This window comes from Orycteropus afer, unplaced genomic scaffold (genome assembly GCF_000298275.1).
Source record: "Orycteropus afer afer isolate SDZICR_OR568_19922 unplaced genomic scaffold, OryAfe1.0 scaffold00047, whole genome shotgun sequence".
NCBI lineage: Eukaryota > Metazoa > Chordata > Mammalia > Tubulidentata > Orycteropodidae > Orycteropus > Orycteropus afer.
The window spans coordinates 6698798-6719604 of record NW_006921634.1 but is presented as its reverse complement, the minus strand read 5'-3'; the positions used below and the strand labels follow the sequence as shown (position 1 = coordinate 6719604).

The 20807-nt window shown below is 39.2% G+C and overlaps 2 protein-coding genes across 2 annotated transcripts in view; one reads left to right on the top strand and one right to left on the bottom strand.

Moving 5' to 3' along the window:
- Positions 1 to 461: 461 nt before the first annotated feature.
- Positions 462 to 3044, bottom strand: ANKRD49 (ankyrin repeat domain 49). Its single transcript, XM_007938099.1, has 2 exons — positions 2787 to 3044; positions 462 to 923 (listed from the first exon to the last, which is right to left on the bottom strand). The coding sequence occupies exons 1-2, from the start codon at positions 3042 to 3044 to the stop codon at positions 462 to 464; spliced, it is 720 nt and encodes a 239-aa protein (XP_007936290.1).
- Positions 3045 to 9619: 6575 nt separating this feature from the next.
- MRE11 (MRE11 homolog, double strand break repair nuclease) overlaps positions 9620 to 20807 on the top strand; it is an 84492-nt gene continuing 73304 nt past the window's right edge. The window contains exons 1-3 of the mRNA XM_007938063.2: positions 9620 to 9639; positions 11844 to 11976; positions 17740 to 17900. Coding sequence (XP_007936254.1) covers positions 9620 to 9639; positions 11844 to 11976; positions 17740 to 17900 — 314 coding nt within the window. The remainder of the gene's footprint in view (positions 9640 to 11843; positions 11977 to 17739; positions 17901 to 20807) is intronic.

Genomic DNA, 20807 nt, shown 5'->3' with positions numbered 1-20807 from the left:
TTACATTAAATTGAGTTACCTTACCTGGAAAAATGGAGTACTCACCAGTGGAAAAATTTAGTAAGGATTTAGCTGGAGTAAAAAAATACATGTCAATATACTAAATACTGAACAAAGATCCAAGATGTGGGATATTTAAAATACATTTCTCTTGGATCAGCACCAAAAATATAATTCTTTTTTTTTCCTGGACAATCTATGTTGTGTTTCAATATAGGTAAGTTAAAGTTATTTCTGATAAAAATTACAAACTCCACAGAAATTACAATATATACAAAAAACCTTCAAATACATTTTGACATCGAGATCAGGAAATTCACTTGGAAGGGCATTATTATGAGTGCCACCAAATTTTTGTAGTAAAGAGTTTTGATGTCAATTCTGTACTATGTATTTGAATATTTTACATCTCACATAAAGAGGCACTGGTACCTGGAAACTTATGAAAATTACTACAACTGTTAACACTGAGTTGAAGAATTTGTGCAGCCTTCCACAATTTCAAAGAGGTAGTGATAGATACTTGTTCTTCTGGCAATATCAAATGCTGTTTCATCCAAGTTGTTTTTCAGACCCGGTTTGATGTACCGATTCATCAGGAGGAGTTCCAGGGTATCTTTGCTGTCTCTGTTTCCAGCAGCAAGATGTAAGGGGGTCAAGAGGCCTTTCGTTTGGGCATTGATGTCTGCATCATGCTGAAGTAAGAAAGAAGCCACTCTGGTATTGTTCCACTTACAAGCACTGTGCAGAGGCGTCCAGCCATCCACAGTCACTGCGTGCACATCTGCTCCTCGCGCAATCAGCTCACGGACAACATCTAAGTGTCCACTATAAGATGCTCGGTGAAGAGGGGTATACTCATCTTCATCTCTCGTGTTCACATGTGTGGCCTTTTCAGAAAGCAGTCTCTGCACCGTAGTTAGCTAAGAAGAAAAAAAAACGATGTTAAAAATAACCCAACTCTAACTAAAATAATAAACAAAATAACACAGTCTAGTGTTATTTAACTTAATCTGATTAAAAAGTTACTTGTTAGCAGATGATTATAAAGTAAAAATAATTTAACATTTTTTTGGGGGTAGGGAAGAGGGCAACTGATGTAAAAACAAATTAGTGTTAAGCATGCTCTATTGCTTCTAAGAATATGACTCTCTGAACATCAAACCATGTTTACTCTTGGTTTGATTAAAGTTTATTGCACAAGAACTTTTATCCTAGGTGAACAATACAGGCTGTAATTGTTATTTAATATTTTATACTTGATCCATGAAGACACAATAATGTATTGACTTTTCCACATTAGGATCAATATATACAGTCCAAAAAATTTTTAAAATAAAGCTTCCTTTATCAGAATAATGGTAACAGGAAATCTACAAAGAGCTCAATTTCTTCTAACTAGAAAGACCTTACAATCATGCTTTCAGGTAGTGCTTTTCAGTTTGGTCTATTGCTGCAGAGTCCTCTTGGGTTAAAAAGTTATCAAAATATCCAAAAATACAAGTCTGTGTTAGTTATTATGGCTTAGTAACATAGACAGAGAGGAACTTAGCAAACTGAGGTAGAAGTGGTCAAGTAAATAGACTTTTGATGTTAATTCTCCTTGGATGACCCTGAAAAAATTAATATTCCTGATTTTCAATTGCTTCACTTGTGAAAGGGAAGAATAATACCTATTTTATAGGGCTATAAGCTCTGGTGGCACAGTGGTTAAAGCATTCAGTTCCTAATCAAAGGTTGGTGGTCCAAACCCACCAGCTGTTCCTTGGGAGATAGATGAGGCAGTCTGCTTCCATAAAGACTTACAGCCTTGTAAACCCTATGGGGCAGGTCTACTCTGTCCTATATGGTTGCTGAGTCAGAATCGACTTCATGGCAGCAGATTAGTAGGTATTTTATCAGACTATGAGAACTAGATCAAATATTATAGTCAGGCACTTAGCTAGTATTCAATAAATGTTAATTCCCTTTCCTAAAGAATACTTGGCTCTAGGATGATCATAATGATTTAATACGAATGATTTAGAAATATAGATGACTGCATCCTATCTTTATAGAAAATTACTATTATCTATATACCAAATTCGGAAGGAAGACTTGGCAATCTACTTCCGTAGAAATACAATCTCAGAAACCCAAGGAGGGGTTGCTATGACTTGGAACCAACTCGATGTCAGTGACTTTTTTTTTTTTTTTTAAATATACTGAATAATAAATAATATGACACTTAGAGGCCTAATAAGTACTTTTATGTACACAATCTCATTTGATTCGTACAGCCCAGCATAGACAGGTATTATACAGTAGTCCCTTTCTGAACTGCAGTTTTGCTTTCCTCCGTTTCAGTTACCCGTGGTCATCACAGTCTGTTAAATGAGTATGTAGCGTAAGGAAGGAAATCTCATGCTGTCTCACTTTGTTATTCACATAATTTTTATTCTAGTACATCATTATAACTATTCTATTTTATTATTAATTATTGCTTTTAATATCTTACTGTGCCTAATTTACAAATTAAACTTTATCAGACATATATATGTATAGGACAAAACATAGCATATATAAGTTTGGTATTATCTGCAATTTCAAGCATCCATGGGGAAGAGTGTCTCAGAATGTATCCCCCAGAGGTATGTGTGGACTTCTGTACTGTTCACTCTCATAGACGAGAAAATAAGAGGTTCAGAGGTGTTAAGAATTGCCCAAAGTTCCAGATTAAATAGAAGCAAATTTTCTGGTTCCAAACCCAATGTTTTCCCCCACTATATAAGTTTCCTCATTTTTACCCGATTTTTTTCAGCCGCCCAAAGAAGCAATTTGCTTGGATCTTTTTCCATTTTTTTTTCTTGCAGTTGATACCACTCTTCAGTTTTTTCATCTTGCTCCTCATCTTCATCAGAATTGCCTGCCCAGAGACTTTGGGTACCAGTAGGAATAAGGTGTCTGTGTGTTTCCAACAGTTCAAGTTGGTTAAAGTGTTCAGAAAAGTCCAAGGAATTCTCTGGGTCTGGTTTTCCATCATCATTTACTTTCTCTTTCTCCATCTTTACTGCTATTCTAAATAGAAAGCATTTCAAATGCCAGGGTATAAGTTTTCTAGAAATAAATTATGTCTACTTTACTGTATTCACCCAGATCTGAAAACATAAACACAAAAATTATTAGCAACACAGTAATAGTCTTCATCGATAACATAGGTAACAGTCTTGCAAACATACAAATAAACCCAGTCTAAACTTTTCAGTCTTTTCTCATGACTGCTACCCTTGACATTCACCAAATATTGGAGCTGATTTCAGTCATGTATGGACTTTAATGGGCCAACATTCCCCTCCCCCACTGCCTTTTTTTCCATCCTTCTACCAAGTCAGTGGTTATGACTGTGTTGTTTTGAATCTATTGGTTTAGGTATTATTGCATTATGCTAAGACTGATGAGGGAGCTCTGGTAGCATAGTGGCTAAGACACTTGCCTGCTAACCAGACGACTGGCGGTTCAAACCCACCAGCCACTCCTCGGAAGGAAGGTTGGGCAATCCTACTTCCGTAGTGATACTGCCTCGGAAACCCAAGGAGGGGTCGCTATGAGTCAGGTATGACTCGACGGCACATAACAACAACAACAACAACAACAAGACTGATGAATGCTTATAGTTCTTAAAAGTGTAAGTAATAAAATAAAGATAAGCACAATCAAGATAGTGCCTAAGGCATCTGACTGCTAACCAGAAGGCTGGAGGTTCAAACCCACCAGCCACTCCTCGGAAGGAAGATTGGGCAATCTACTTCCATAGTGATACCACCTCAGAAACCCAAGGAGGGGTTGCCATGAGTTGGATCCGACTCGATGGCAGCAAGTTTGGTTTTGGTTTTGGTTAGACAGACCTAACATAGGATAGAAATAAAAACTTTCAGTTTCTAAAAAATGTACTTCAAAGAATCAGGGATTCTTAGAGATGGGGCAGCCCCTAAAAGGCATCTGTCCCAATCTTTCACCAATGAAGGTATCTTTGTCACAACATCTGTAATAATCATCCTATTTCTACTTTCATATTCAGTGAGACCACTGTAGTTCTCACCTGTCTCATACTTATTTTGAACTTAATTTTGACTGTGATTCACTCTTTTAGTCAATAAATATGAACAAAATGTCTGGCATGTGACATTTTCTGGGTACTAGAATTTAATAAAGATTCATGTCTTGACATCAAGAATCTTAATATCTATTGGGGGGGTGACTGGCAAAGACAGTGTGGTAAGTGCGATGATAACAGGACCATGTCAAAATATTACACATATACCAAAATCAAAACCAAACCCACTGCCATTGAGTCAATTCCAACTCATAGCGAACCTATAGAACAGAACAGCATTGCCCCATAGGGTTTCCAAGGCATAAATCTTTATAGAAGCAGACTGCCTCATCTTTTTTTCCCACAGAGGCTAGTGGGTTCAAACCACTGACCTTTTGATTAGCAGCCCAATGCTTTAACCATGGGGCCACCAGAGCTCCCTAATACATATACAAAACCCACTGCCATTGGGTAGATTCTGACCCATAGCAATCCATAAGGTTTCCAAGGTGGTAAATCTTTATGTAGTAGACTGCCTCATCTTCCCCAGGCAGAGCAGCTGGTGGGTTTGAACCACCAACCTTCTGGTTAGCAGCCAAATGTCTTAACCACTGCACCACCAGAGATCCTTATGCATAAAGGTCATAATTAACCCACTTCCTAAGGATCAGAGAAGGCTTTCTGACAGAAAGGATGCTTCTCTGGTAGGCTGCCTTATTCATTTTTATGTTGAAAAAGTTACAAGGCATATTAAAATTCCCAACTAAAGAAAATGAGAATAAGTAATAGATATTTTTAAAAATTATTTGCTAAGACTGTTTCTTCAACCTCTCAATTATGTTGGCTGAAATCTTATTAGTCTGTCAAGGCTCTTCTCAGATGCTGCCCCTTTCATCAAGTCTTTGCTTCTCCAAATTAGACTTCATTTTGCTTTCTGCTTTTTTTGTTTTGGTGCTATTTATTACCTGTATTTCATCAGTAACTTCGCTTTTGTTTTAGCCCCTTAAAAAGAATGTGATAGGGCGCCCTGGAGAGAACAATCATGGGAGAAGGAAGGGCTGCTTATGCACAGGGAGATAGCTCAGGGTGCAGAAGAGTATCAAGGGATGGACACTGGGAGGAGGTAACTGTGGGGAGGAAGTGGGAGGGGAGCTGCTGCATTGTAAATTTTGGTCAATGACATGAGACAAAGTATATGTCAACTGCTGTATGAAAAGTGAATTTACTCTGTAAATCTTCACCCAAATCCTAAAAAAAAAAAAAAAGAATGTGATAGGGGCTATGTTTAACTTATATTTGTTCCACTTACATACACTGTTGTTGTTGTTATGTACCGTAGAGTTGGACCCGACTCATAGTGACCCCTCCTTGGGTTTCCGAGGCAGTATCACTACAGAAGTAGATTGCCCCATCTTCCTTCTGAGGAGTGGTTGGTGAGTTTGAACCGCCAGCCTTCTGGTTAGCAGTCAAGTGCCTTAGGCACTATGCTACCAGAGCTCCCGTTACATACACTTGTTGTTGTTGTTGTTGTTGTTATGTGCCGTCGAGTCGGACCCGACTTATAGCGACCCTTCCTTGGGTTTCTGAGGCAGTATCACTACGGAAGTAGATTGCCCCATTTTCCTTCGTAGGAGTGGCTGGTGCGTTTGAACCGCCAGCCTTCTGGTTACATATACTAGGTATTAAGAAATATTTGTAGAATTGAGTTTCATTAAAGCCCTATCACTTGATTTTGCCTAAAATGGATTCTGAGACACTCCAGAGTCAGTCATACCCCTCAGATACTGATTTCTTTCTACCTAATTTCACAAGTTTAATAGTCTTTCTACCTAATTTCACAAGTTTAATAGTATACTATCCTAATGCTATATTAGACTTCATTACTAGTGGTAAGAGCACTAAACTCAAGTTCAAATCTATTACTCATGAATAGTAACTTCTCTGGGCCTGTTGCTTCATTTGTAAAATGTTACGGTTGTACTAAAGGATTTCCAAGGGCTCGCCAGCTTTTCAGGATGACTGGGCAATCTACTTCTGTAAAGATTCACTGCCTCGGAAAGGGGGTGGCTATGAGTTGGAATCGACTTGATGGCAGTGAGTTTGGGTTGGTTTGGTTTTTGGCCAGCTTTTCAGCCTATTGAGAGACTCTATTGGAACTAATTTATGTTTTATCAGTTTTCCTGGAGTTTCCTTTTTTTTTTTCTTTTAGTCTCAAACTATTTCCTGAACCTTACAGCACAAGTGATTTTACATCAGTTATTTAAATATTTAACAGATACCTATAAATAATGTATGATGGAAAGTTTGCTTGTTAATTATATCACACAGAGTAACATTATAGCATACATATTTTAACCTCCAAACGCCTTTTCTTTTTTATAAAAACTTCTTTTTTACAAATTCTGAATTTACAGCTCCAGATACAAAAAATTATCTTAAGATTTGTTGGCTGATTTAATTCCAAAAGCCAATGCCAGGTGCATCTCTTTGATTCAGGATTTTAAGAAACCTACCTAAGGCACTTGACTGCTAACCAGAAGGCTGGAGGTTCAAACCCACAGTCACTCCTCGGAAGGAATGTTGGGCAATCTACTTCCGTAGTGATACTGCCTCTGAAACCCAAGGAGGGGTCGCTATGAGTCGGGTCGACTCGATGGTACATAACAACCACCACCAAGATTCTTACTTGATATTCCAAGAAGACATAGGGTGTGTTTCTTAATTTAAAGGGCACATTCCATTTTCAGAGATCTCCACTCCTCGGAAGGAAGATGGGGCAATCTACTTCCGTAGTGATACTGCCTCGGAAACCCAAGGGAGGGGTCACTATGAGTCGAGTCCGACTCAACGGCACACAACAACAACAACAACAACAAACCAGGTCAGAGGAGCTCTGGTAGCATAATGCCTAAGGCACTTGACTGCTAACCAGAAGGCTGGCGGTTCAAACCCACCAGCCACTCCTCGGAAGGAAGGTTGAGCAATGTACTTCTGTAGTGATACCGCTTCGGAAACCTATGAGTCGGACTGGACCGCACTTAACAACAACAAACCATGTCAGCGCCTCACAAGTCTGGCAGGTGGGGCTAAAATTCCCATGTTAAAGATGAAGGCGCTGCGGTTCACAGATTAAAACAACTTGCTCTACATCAAAAACGGTTCAATGGAACTGAAAAGCCAGACATTCAAAAGATTGACAGTTTTTTTTTTACAACCTTGTATTTTACAGCTCTCAGCACAAAGCAATTAAGATATGCTGAGCCCGTGGATCCAGTGGCCACAGTAAGGGGGAGGAGGAAATAAAGAGACGCCTGTAAACTGAAGGATCTGAATGATCTAACTCTGGCGAAGAGTGAGACAGAGGGATCAAGATCGGTCATCAGTCCTGGGCGGCTAGACACTTCCCGGACTGGGAGTCTCCCCTGCGGCCTCTAGACAGCAAAGAGCCGAGGAAAAGCTGTTTCAACCCTACCTGGGTCCCACGATGCGGCCTTACTTGCAAGTGTCGGTGGGGACCGACAAATGGCCCTTTCCTACGGTCCAAACGTTCGTAGTTGGCACAAGGCGACCAGAAAGCGTGGTCAGAGACAGGCAAGAGTCACCACACAGAAGGGAAATCGCCGGCGCGAATCTCGCTTCCGGGGCTCCTCCTGTAGGCTGCTCAGATTGGCTACTGCACAGGAGCGGGACTTCGCCTCTACTTTCCCAGCTCCTCATTACTTTCCGCAGCCTATGAGAGCCTAAGAGGAAGTCATCGATAAAGTATCGCGAGAGGAACATCTACTTTTCTCTCCCGCCTAATTCAGGTTTATGGCCAAGAGGATTTAGTCTTAGTTGATACTGCGTGCGTTCTTCTCACGAGTTTCGCTCCATCTTCCCCGGTAAAAGACTGCCTCGCGTCCCGAGTGCCGGGACTTTTGAGAGTCCAGGTTTGGGCTACTTTAGGAGTCATAGCCTTTTTATTTTTGCAGGTTTCCGGGCTAGATCCCAGAATGGATTCGACCCGGGGGAGGGGTGGCAGGGACCAGATGGGGTTCTGTTGGGGTCCTGGTGGGCTCTGCGATTCTGAATTTAAAGAGTAGATGACTTTGGTGGGGACTTGGTGAGGCTTGGAATCTCGAAGGAACCGGAAACGCAGGACGTGGAGGGTGGTTTCGCGGTGGCAGCGACTCTAAATATTTTAGCCATTTTCAGTTCTGTGGGCGCCTGCAGGTGTTCCTCCGTGAACCACGTGTTAGATTCTGCTGTTTGTTTATACTAGCTTTATAGTTGCACCCTTCGCTTTCCACAAGCTTATTACTTTCAAAACTTTTGTGTTGAGCAGGAAGTAGGGGGCTGCCTTCATGTTCTAAAGTAGCCTACGCAGGCAACTTAAGAAAAATTAGTGCACATCCAGAGTTAGTGTGCTAAATCAGAGCTATGACGTGACCCTTTTTTGCCCGTTCATTTAACAAACATTTTAAAAAAATAGTTCCCCATAAGGTCATGCTCAAGGAAAATATTAGATGAGTTTATTCATAATAGCTAATAGAATGGCACTAGAGATATGTTATTTTCATTTCTCAGCTCATTGAAAAATAGAAGCACTATTGATGAAAATGAGATTGTATTCCGAAATTGCTATTCTGCTTATCTAAGAAGTCTGCCCTATGCAACCTAACTCAAATTGGTTAAATAATGTGCAACCTTTTAAAACGTATGTTTTGTTCTGTGTGTGTATATGTTGTTGTTAGGTGCCGTCTAGTCGGACCCGGCTCATAGCGACCCCTCCTTGGGTTTCCAAGGCAGTATCACTACAGAAGTAGATTGCCCAGCCTTCCTTCCGAGGAGTGGCTGGCGGGTTTGAACCGCCAGCTTTCTGGTTAGCAGTCAAGTGCCTTAGGCACTGTGCTACCAGAGTGTGTGTGTGTGTGTGTGTGTGTGTGTGTGTGTATGTATATTTAAAGATTTTATAGAGCTCTCAAAAAACCAAACTCACTGCTATGGAGTGGATTCTGACTCATAGCGACCCCCATCGGATTTCCAGGGCTGTAAATCTTTATGGAAACAGACTGCCTCTTCTGGCTTCCTCAGAGGAGCTGTTGGGTTTAGAACCAGCAACCTTTTGGTTAGCAGTCAAATGCCTTGACACTACACCACCAGATCACCTTTCGTAGACCTTTAGCTCCTGGTTTATTAATTTAGGTTTTTTTGTGTGTGTTTTTGAACATTTTATTGTGGTTTGGGTGAAAGTTTACAGAGAAAATTAGTTTCCCATTCAACAATTTATACACGTTTTGTGACTTTAGTTGCAATCCCCTCAATGTAACAGCACTCTTCCCAGTTCCTCCCTGGATTTCCCTTTGCATTCTCCCATTTTTCCTGCTTTCTGAACTTTGTTGCTGGGCAAATGCTGTCCTATTGTTGATTGTTCTCAGTGTAATAATGTAATTTTGTTTTTGGAATTTGCTAGCAGGAATTGAAATAAGTTTTCTGTCATTTTGTCACAGGACCTACAGGTGCTTGCAGAAGGAATCTGGTCCCTGAGGAGCTGGACTGAACGTAAAGATGAGTCCGGCAGATGCACTGTAAGTACATCTGTGTTTTGGAGTCTTTGTTACTTTGGGTTTCTAAATCCCATTAGCTATGACCACCATAGAAGAAAACTTCTTTAATAAAGTTAACAATGTACTAATAAGAGTTAGCCTGTGAATAAGTATAAATAGGCAAAAAGAATATTTGTTGTTGTTGTTGTTATGTGCCGTCGAGTCGGCCCCGACTCATAGTGACCCCTCCTTGGGTTTCCGAGGCAGTATCACTACGGAAGTAGGATTGCCCAACCTTCCTCGGAAGAAAGGTTGGGCAATCCTACTTCAAAAGAATATTTAGAATGATTAAAAATTAATATCATACATTTAAAAGATGTTATACATGTATTATTTGGGATCTTGCAGTAATTTGATATGTACCATCATATATATGTCTATGTTTTTAAGTTTTGTTTTAAAATCGAACCTATAAGTATTATTGAACTTGCATTATGAAGTCTTTGCTTACTAATCAATGCAATTCTATTTAAGCAGTTTTATAGGAATAAATTGCTGTAGTATTGAATCAAGGTGCTATGGTGCTATAGTGTGGAAGGCATTTGGCTGCTAAGCAAATGGTTGGTGGTTTTAACCCATCAGCTGCATCACAGAAGAAAGATGAGGCACTCTGCTTCCTTAAAGATTTATAGTTTTGAAAACCCAGTGGGGTCACTATGAGTCGGAATTAACTTGATGACAGTGAGTTTGAGTATTGAATCCAACTGGAAATGAATTTGACTAAAATGAAAGAAAATAAAAGGACTCTATCTTTTCTTGAAAAATTATGTGGAAAAAGCTAGACTTGAAATTTTCCACCCCAATTTTGGTCAATATAAGCTGTATGACCCCAGGCAAGCCAGCAGTTCCCTGAGCCTTGTCACAATTTCTTCATTTATGTAATAGTAATGACACCATTCTTGGAGTAATTTGGAGGTTGAAATGACAGAATTTATGTGAAAATACTTGGTCACTTGTTTTGGAAGCTTGAGGTGGTAGTGTAATCTGCAAGATTCTCTGAGCTTCCTATGTATATAACAATCAGAACTGTGTGGATTTTATTTTTAAAGGTTTAAAAGAGTTTTTGAAGAGAACTCTTTTTTTTTTTTTTGAAACATCTTTTGTATATAAAGATGTGAATTTTGTGTGTACAAAGTTTTTAAATTTCATTATACAGTTCAGTGAAAATAACCTGCATTTTAATCCTGGGTTTTATTTATCCTGCCCCTACCACTAGTTGTGTGATAAATTAGGTAATTTCTGTCCTTAGTCATCTTCTGTTTTCAAAGATAATACTTACCTCTTTATAAGTGGGAATTGAGATCATAGATAGAAATACATTTAAAATAAAAGTGAATTTAACTACAATTTTTATTTGTACTTCTTGTGAAAATATTTTTGAGTAATAAAAACCTAAACCAGAACCATTGCTGTCCAATTGATTATGACTCATAGTTACCCTGTAGGGCAGAGTAGAACTGCCCATTAGAGTTTCCAAGGCTGAAATCTTTAGAGAAGCAGATTGCCACATCTTTTCTCTCACAGCTAGTGGGTTAAAACTGCCGACCTTTCAGTTAACAGCCAAGTGCTTAACCGCAGCGCCCCCAAGGTTCCTGTTTTAAATTGAATTGTAAATAATTCTGTTTTGTCACATGGCTAAACTTACTAATGAAAAACTAACTTTGTATAGAAAGTTGAATAAAGCAAATGAATGTATGGAACTAGCTTATCAGTTTAACATCTACTTACAAAATTAGAGGAAGGGCTTTTAAATTAACCACTTAATTCTGACTTTTCTGGAAAAGTGGAAAATTAAATAAATAGCAAGTTTAGAGATTGAGCTCAATGGTTTTGTGTGTGTGTGTGTGTGTGAAACAGAATAGGAAAGAAACTTTCAGGTCCAGATTGCATTGTTGTTTTCAATTGTACTATAAGTCCATGACTATATGATTGCATAAAACTGATTACAACAAGATTATACAATTTTGAAGTAGTTATAAAACCTTTTTAAAGTTTATAAGCATTCATTTTGTATTGAGTTAGTGGTAGTAAATTTATGTGACTTAAAAATTTGTTGAATACCATAAATTTTCAGACCATGATTTTACTCTGTAACTGCTGCTATTTATCTTACAAATTTAGGTCTCAGTTTACATGATCATCCTTTTAATTAATCACATTGAGACATTTCTTCTTTTTTAATACAGTGATGATGAAAATACCTTTAAAATCTTAGTAGCAACGGATATTCACCTTGGATTTATGGAGAAAGATGGAATCAGAGGAAATGATACGTTTGTCACACTCGATGAAATTTTAAGACTTGCCCAGGAAAATGAAGTGAGTTTGGTGTACATTTCTGTAGTTTCTACTCTATTCTTAGTCAGCAAGTCCTTTTCTAAAATTTTATAGGCTCGTGCTCATATTGCCTGTTTAAATAACAGTATACTAAAAACCCAAAGTAGATTTGATATGCTTTTGTGTCCTTAAGGAGCTCTGATGGCACAGTGGTTAAAGCATTTGGATGCTAACTAAAAGGTTAGTGATTAGAACCCACCACCTTCTCCATGGGAGAAAGAGGTGGCAGTTTGCTTCCATAAAGATTTACAGCTCAGTTCTGCTTTGTCCTCTACGGTGGCTATGAATGAGCTGGAATTGACTCAGTGGCAGTGGTTTGGATTGGGTGGGTTTTGTGTCCTTAATTCAACTAGGTATTTGCTTTTGTGAAAAGTCTTAAAATTTACAGATATTTACGGGTGTTTACTATGTGCAGTATACTATGGTTGTTTCCATAGAGTTGTAAAGATAACTGTCATAGTTTCTGCTTAGAAAACATAGAGCAAGTCAGTACCTAATATGACAAATATCCAGAAACTTCTGGTACAAAGTTATAGGTATAAGAAAGTTATAAACAGCATTTCCTGGGGCTTTAGAAGTGGAAGAGATCACATTTCTATGATGCAGAAAGGACATTGGGGGGGGGGGCATCTTCTGACCTCTAACTTCACAAGTGGGAGAGAGAATTACCAGCTACTGCCTAAGGCTAATTACTATGAGGCCAGATATGCCACTACCCTCCAATGTTTTTACTGATTCTGACAACTGCTGCCCTTCCCAAGACACTCACTACTTATCTGCTGAGTTCGATAGTTCATTGCAGTGCCTACACAGAACTCAGGGACAATACTCAATGATTATGGAGTTTATTAGGGAAGTAACAGGCTACAATTCAGGTTCAGGAACAGTTAGGATGCAATTCTTTAGTCAGGACAGCCACCCCTTGGCCATGCATAAAGGCATGCTTCTCTTTGGCCCTCAGCCTCTCCCCCTGGCCTCTCTACCCTGCTTGGGCAAGAGTTACAAAGGTTTTTTAGCTCTACCTATTGGGGCACCAGGAGCTCTGGTGATGTAGTGCCTAAGACATTTGACTGCTAACCAGAAGGCTGGCGGTTCATACCCACTAGCCACTCCTCGAAAGGAAGATTGGGCAATCTACTACCATAGAGATACTGCCTTGGAAACCCAAGGAGGGGTCACTGAGTTGGAACTGACTCAGTGGGAGTCAGTGAGTGAGATAGGGGCACCAGGGTGCACCTCACTCCACAAGCAAGCCTCCTGCCCAGAGGCACACAACTTTCTTGCTCCTTGGGCCAGCAAGCCTGCTGCTCTGTCTCATGCCGGTCTTTGAGTTCTGCTGCTCTGCTGCCATCTCGGCTGGTCCCTCTGCCAAGGAAGTCCACCACAGTCATCTTGAGTCCAAGGGCACACTTCATTCTATCTCCTGCTCTTCTCTCTTGATGGCAGCGAGATCCCCCCTTCTGCCTCTAAGATGGCTCACTTTAAGCAAGGCAGTTGACAAAACTGACCAGTCCCAGTATTAGGGTTCCATATACCTTATTCCCATGGCCCTATTTCCACAAAGATGCCATGTACCTTACTTACATTACTAGCAAGCTATCCAATCCCTTTGGTGGACCACAAGCACCTTACTTATGCACAGTTGCATCCAGTAATCTGGTGGGAATCAAAATGACCATGGCTAGTAGAACCATGCCACTGTAGATGAGCTTAATGAAGGCTCTAGCGTTTAACTTGGATTTTGCTGGATGGGTAGGCTTTTGACAGGTGTAGAGCGTAAAGAGCACATATTCCAGGGGAATGATGAGACAGTATGAAATATGTTAGGGAACCAGAAGGTCTTTCTGGCTCACCATGTGTCTGAAAGCATGCTGAAACAGCAGGAGTACAGGTTTGAGCTACATTAAGGAGGGCTTCAAATACCGGGTTGAGGACTTTATACTCAATTCAATAGAAGGTCTTCTGGCAGTAGGGGATAGCATGAATTGGAGACCAGGTTATGGCATTGGGGATGGAAAAGGGGACATGAATGCAAGTAATATATAGAATTTGCATACTCTGGTTAGTTGTAGGTAGCAAGGATAAAAGGGGGTGACAGTGATTCTAATGTGTGTTGAGTCCGGGTGAATAGTGGTACTAGTAATCTAACTATCTAGCCAACCAGTTGCCATCCAGCCAATTCTGACTCATGATGACCGCATATGTGTTGCTGTAGAACTATGCTTCATAGGGTTTTCAATGGCTGATTTTTCTCATTCTTCCTAGTCAGTTTTAGTCTGGAAGCTCTGAAAAGCATTGTAGAAATACGTAAGCCTCCACTTAATGAAGGCCATGGCATTAAGATGGGTGGTGGCTGTGCATGAGGTGCATTGACTGGAAGTCCAATCTGGGTCTCCCAAACAGAAGGCAAGAATTCTACACTGAACCACAATGCTACTTACTTAAATTTGTTAATTGAATAAGAGAATGGCTGATAATTGTCTCCTTTTAAGATGTATTTCTCTTTCCCTATGGTCAGAAAAATCTTGCCACCAAAGGCCCTCAATTTCCTGCCAGAGAATCCTGTCTGATCTTACCTTTTTAAAAAAAAAAAAAAAACTCTTGGGGATAAAGTATTCCTTTCCTTAGAATGAATTTGAGCCTAAGTTGCTCACCTCTACTTTGTTCTCTCTTGCCCTTCTGTTTCCTCTTGTTTTCCTTCTTAATCTTAACCCCCTCCTTTCCCATGCTGGAACTTTCAGATGCATATTATTTTTACTCTTTCCCTAAATTTGTATCAAATATTTTTTTATTATTGAAATATGTCTAAGTTCTTCTTGCTTTTTAAGTGTTTTATTATATGGGCTCATGCCACCTCACCAACCTTATTTTTATTCCCTAGCTCTAGTGGTATAGTGCCTAAGGCACTTGACTGCTAACCAGAAGGCTGGTGGTTCAAACACACCAGCCACTTCTCGGGAGGAAGGTTGGGCAATCTACTTCTGTAGTGATACTGCCTCAGAAACCCAGGGAGGGGTCTCTATGAGTTGGGTCCGACTCTACAGCACATAACAACAACAGGTTGCTTGAAGTTTTGTTTTAACTTTTCAGTTTGAAATAATTTTAGACTTAACAGAAAAGTTGCAAGAGTAGTACAAAGAATTCTGTATTCTTTACTTAGATTTACCAACATTCTACCATATTTGCTTTATCATTCTCTGTCTTTATATATGCATATTTATTTTTTCTTGTTACTGAAGCACTTGAGAGTGAGTTGTATAAGTAAGTCGAATGAATAACCAATGGACAGTTATCAAAACCAATTAATATTGATTCAGTACTATTATGTAATTTAAAAATGTTGCCCGTTGCTCCAGCAATGTCTATTAAAGCAGTTGGAGGTTGGGGCAGTAGTGTCTAGGATCCTATCCAGGATTACCTACTGCATTTAGTTGTCATGTCTCTTTGTGTCTTTAGTTTCCTTTCATCTGGTATATTCCTCTGTCTGCCTTTGTCTTTTGTGCCCTGTTGCTCTGAAGATTTATTTTGAAAATGTTCCTCACTTATGTGTGGCTGATATTTCCTCATGAGAAACCATTTTAATTTTCCTAGAATCCACATTCCTGGGTCCTTGGAGTTGGGTTGACCTCTCATGCCATCTACCTTAAATGTCCTTTTGAACCTTGAACCTTTAAGAAACTGTTTTCCTAAAAATCACCTTCAGGTCAAACAGTAGCCTATTAAGCAACTTGGTGGAAACCATTTTACTTTAGTCATTGGGTTCTTTTAGAGAATTATCTATGCAGCCAGTTTCGAGGACCAGGAACTACAGAGTCTGAGTGGAAAATGTGTAGCATGTCCTTTCTACAGCTGACCAACACTGGAACCCTGCATGTGTTCACAAATTAACATGACAATGACCTATAACCCATCTTCATTATCCCTTCTTCAGAGCACCTTCTCCCAGTAGATACGTTAGGGTTGATGCTACCCAATTTGAATTATATCTGCTTACAATAAATATATTCTGTTACACTAATTTTTAGTGTTGCTCTGTGCATTTAGGTTTTTGACACGTGACTAGACTGTTTTTGTCAGGAATGCCATACATGTGCGTTGTGCCCTTCTTAGTATTCCCTGGAGTCATGAGCCAGTTTTTAAAAAGTTTTAGTTTGTTTTGTTATTTTTGTTTTGTTTCTTCATGCCTTTTATTATCATTTTCTTCCCTTACTCAAATCCTATTCATTCTCAAAGGCCTAGTAAATCCTGCATTTCTGATTGAAGTTTCTCTGACTACTCTAGCCCACAGTGATCTATACTCCTGGGTTCTAGATAAGCTGTACAATTAAGAACTTAAGTTTCTTTAGGCCGATTGTGCATTTCTTGGAAGTTTGTGTGTGCTGAATTTTTTTTTTCAGTTTTCTGTATAATTTCCTCCTTCCCTGATGCTGTTCCTAGAATGTTGTTGTTGTTGTTATGTGCCGTCAAGTCAGACCCAACTCATAGTGACCCCTCCTTTGGTTTCCGAGGCAATATCACTACGGAAGTAGATTGCTTCATCTTCCTTCTGAGGAGTGGCTGGTGGGTTTGAACCACCAGCTTCTGGTTAGCCGTCAAGTGCCTTATGCATTACCCTACCAGAGCTCCTGTTCCTAGAATACTCTTCCTTAAAATCTTACTTATCCTTTATGGTGCAACCATTGCCATCACGTTAATGCAGCCTTCCCGGACTTTCCCTTAGAATTTCCTATCCTTAGAATTAATTGTAATGCCATCTCTGCTTCTGATTTGTTTACATATCCATTCTGGTGCATGTCAAGAGTCTAACTTGTGTTTAGATATATAACAATTTATCTCTTCCATTAGATTTGCAATATATTTAGAATTGGGATCATGTTTTATTCATCATTATATTCTCAGGATCTATCTGGTACAGGGTATTGTTCATCGTTGGTATTTAATGAGAGTAGAGACATTATCTATTTTATTTATTGCTATTTCCTTAGTATTCAGGGCCTGTGGGTACTCTATAAATAATGATCAAATGAATTGAATTGATTATTTCAGCTAGTTTCTGTTAAAGTCCTAAATTTGTGTTTGATTTGAATAATAAATATGATCACCTTGGGTAGTTTGAGTCAGGCACTTGGTATAGCAATTTGAAGATTATTTCTTTGAAGATGAAGTTCCTGGGTGATGCGAAGGGTTAACTTGCTTGATTGCTAACCAGAAGGTTAGAGGTTCAAGTCCACCCAAAGGCACCTTGGAGAAAAAAGCTTGGTTATCTACCTCTAAAACATCAACCATTGAAAACCTGTGACATACAGGGTCAGAATCTGCTTGATAACAACTGTTTTTTTTTTTGTTTTGTTTTTGAGGGTGGCTCAGGAACCCAAGTTGGAGTCATATTAGTTACTGGATTAGAAGGCCTTTTCAATAAAAAAAGGAAAAACTTAAGTCCCTATAAATAACTAGGAGGTCTGGTGTTGTAGTGCCTAAGGAATTTGACTACTAACCAGAGGCTGGCGGTTCAAATCCACCAGCCATTCCTCACAAGGAAGAATGGGCAACCTACTTCCATAGAGATACCGCCTCGGAAACCCAAGGAGGGGTCTCTATGAGTTGGAAATAACTTGATGGTAGTGAGGTTTTTTTTTTAATAAATAGCTAGTGTCTTTTGTAATTTTTTTCTTGTTCTTTCTGTCTAAATTTTTGAAAATTTACCTATGAAACATACTAATTTTAACACAATTTTCTGTTGATTAGGTGGATTTTATTTTGTTAGGTGGTGATCTTTTTCATGAGAATAAGCCATCAAGAAAAACATTACATACCTGCCTGGAGTTACTAAGGAAATACTGCATGGGTGATCGTCCTGTACAGTTTGAAATTATTAGTGACCAGTCAGTCAACTTCGGTTTTAGTAAGTAAGTATGTTTATATGCTTTAGTAAATGTTTCTTTTTGAACATTATTGTATTAATTTCCATTTCCTAATTAATCGTGGAACTAAGTATCTCAAATTTTTATTGGCCATTTTGGAATCTTCTGTTCATATCCTTTGCTAATTTTAAAAATTGGGTTTATATTTTTTTATCTTTCTCTACATATCAAAGTTTTAAGCATGCCTCATTTCATTTCACCTTGCAGATACTCCATTTTTTACAAATTGAAGGTTTGTGGCAACCTGCATTAAACAAGTGTGTTGGTACCATTTTTCCAATAGCATGTGCTCATTTTGTGTCTCTGTCACATTTTGATAATTTTTACAATATTTCAAACATTTTCATAATGCTCTTGTACATTTAGTACATCACAATATAGCATAAACGTAACTTTTATATGCAGTGGGAAACCAAAATATTTGTGTGACTCGCTTTATTGCAATATTTGCTGTATTGTGGTCGTCTGGAACCGAACCTGCAATATCTCCGCAGTATGCCTGTATTTATATTTTCTACGTACTAAAGATTAGTAAGAAGTCCTAATTGCACAGTGGTTAAAGTGCTCAGCTGCTAACTGAATGTTGGTGGTTTGAACCCACCAGCCACTCTGCACAAGAAAGATGTGGCAGTCTGCTTCCGTAAAGGTTTATAGCGTTGGAAATCCTATGGAATAGCTCTACTCTGTCCTGTAGGGGTGGCTGTGAGTTGGAATGAATTTGACAGCCATGGATTAAAGATTTGTCAGGCATACTTTTCTCCCAAACAATGGATGGAATTTTGACTTGGTTTATGGGATCTTTTGTTGACAAAATATGTAATTTTTACATAGTCAAAAGTATGGGCCTTTTTCTTTACAATTTATACCTTTTGGGTTTATTTAAGAAACCCTTCTAGAATCCAGTGTCATAAAGATATTCTCATGATTTTCTTTTCTTTCTGTAAGTATTATATAGGATATGACATTACATTAAGTTGAAATTTTTTTTAGTCTTTAGTCTGTGACAGATTCTTAGTCTTTTCTTGTCATTCATAACTGTATTGGATATCTACTGCCACTCTGACAGGAATATATCACAAATGGGATAGCTTGAACAAATAGGAGTTTATTCTCTTACAGTTTGGAGGTTTTAAGTCCAGGTTCAAAGTGCCAGGCTCTAGGTGCTGGGTGAAATCACCTCAACCTTGGGCTTTACCTCTGCTGCCTGCTCCTGGCCCACTGAAGCTGGAGGCTTTTCTTCACTCAGACAGCTACTGGCTGATGAGGCTGACAAACCCAAGGTTGACAAGTAAAATGGTACAGTCCCAATGTTACCAAACAACACGGCAGGCCATTGATTCAAGTTCATTAAAAGTCCCAGGATCAGCAGAGCATGGCAGGCTGCTGAACAGTGCCTTGGCTACATGCAGGGTTCAAGCATGCTAAAAAGCTGGAGACCAATCCCAAAGCATCTCCTTATATACTGGAAGCAGACCGAATCTCTAAAGCAGTTACTCAGTTGCTTGTGGTGGATTTCACCATAGAGTTGATTACCAATCTCACCATGGGAAATAACTATATCCAGCTGCCTAGCCACATAACCATGCCCAGCCAAGTTGACATAAAACCTAAACTACCACAATAACTTTGACTTTGGACAGTAGTGGTCAATTTGGGTTTTTCTGATGTTTTTTCATTGATTAGACTGGAATTATGAGTCTGAGAGAAGAACAACACAGAGGTGAAGTGCAATTCTCATAGCATCATAGTAGGGGTACATCAAATCAACATGACTTATCACTGGTGATACTAACTTTGATCACTTGGTTAAGGTACCTGTCAGTTTTATACACTGTAAGCTTGCTATTTTTCCTTTTCCATACTTGTTAAAAGTAAATCACTCAACGGGAGGGGGAATTAAGCTCAACTTCCTGGAGCAAGGAGTACCGAAGAATTTGTTCAACATATGTTAAGAATCACCACAGTAAATAATACACATTTGGGGGAACATATTTTGAGGCTATGCAAAACTGTTTTGCCTTCTAATTTTAGCATTTATCAGTAGAACACTTACTACTGTGGTGTTCTAATGGTGATTTTCTCTTTCCCACATTCTTTCTATAGTTAGTGATTGGAATTCTTCTGTAAGGATGATTTGTCCCTTCTCCTCCATTTGTTTATTTATTTATTCATTTGTTTATAACAGGGGCTGGCGCGGGATCGGGCAGTGTTTCGTTCTGCTGTGCATGGGGTCTCTATGAGTCGGAAATGACTCCACGGCATTTTAACAACAACAACAACAACATAACGGGGTGGAGTTAGTTGTTTATATTAGTGGGCATTCGTTTTACTCTTGGGGTTATAGTCCAATAGTAGCATAATTTATTTTGTTGCTTAAATTGTCCTAGCTTTGATCATTGAATGCTCTTCCAGGTTAGCTCCTCTGTCCTTTTGATAGCCCCACCTTTTTTTTTTTTTTCTTCTCTCATTTTTTTGGCACTATAAGATGTACCTGGTTAATTTTGTATTTTCCTCAGCTTTAGATACAACCATGTCTTCAAGGAAATATTGGTTCTTTTGGAGCATGTTGTTGTTGTTGTTGTTATGTGCCGTTGAGTTGGACCCGACTCATAGCGACCTCTCCTTGGGTTTCCAAGGCTGTATTACTACAGAAATAGATTGTCCCATCTTCCTTACGAGGAGTGGCTGCCTTCTGGTTAGCAGTCAAGTGCCTTAGGCCCTGTGCTACCAGAACTCCAGAGCATAGTATATGGAAATCAAATCTGGATGCTGGGTATCCATGTTGTTCCTGGGTTGTCATTGCTTCTAGGCTCTTAGCAGATAGAGGTAGGAAGTGTATGTCTGTGTAATAACCCATGAATCCAGATATCTCCATGTTTATTTCTTGTCATA

Excerpts from the sequence above, each read along its gene's own strand:
- ANKRD49 (XM_007938099.1), bottom strand. The coding sequence starts at position 3,044 with ATGGAGAAAGAGAAAGTAAATGATGATGGAAAACCAGACCCAGAGAAT. Across the intron at positions 924-2,786 it reads GGGCGGCTGAAAAAAATCGG|CTAACTACGGTGCAGAGACT; the intron begins GTAAAAATGAGG and ends TTTTCTTCTTAG.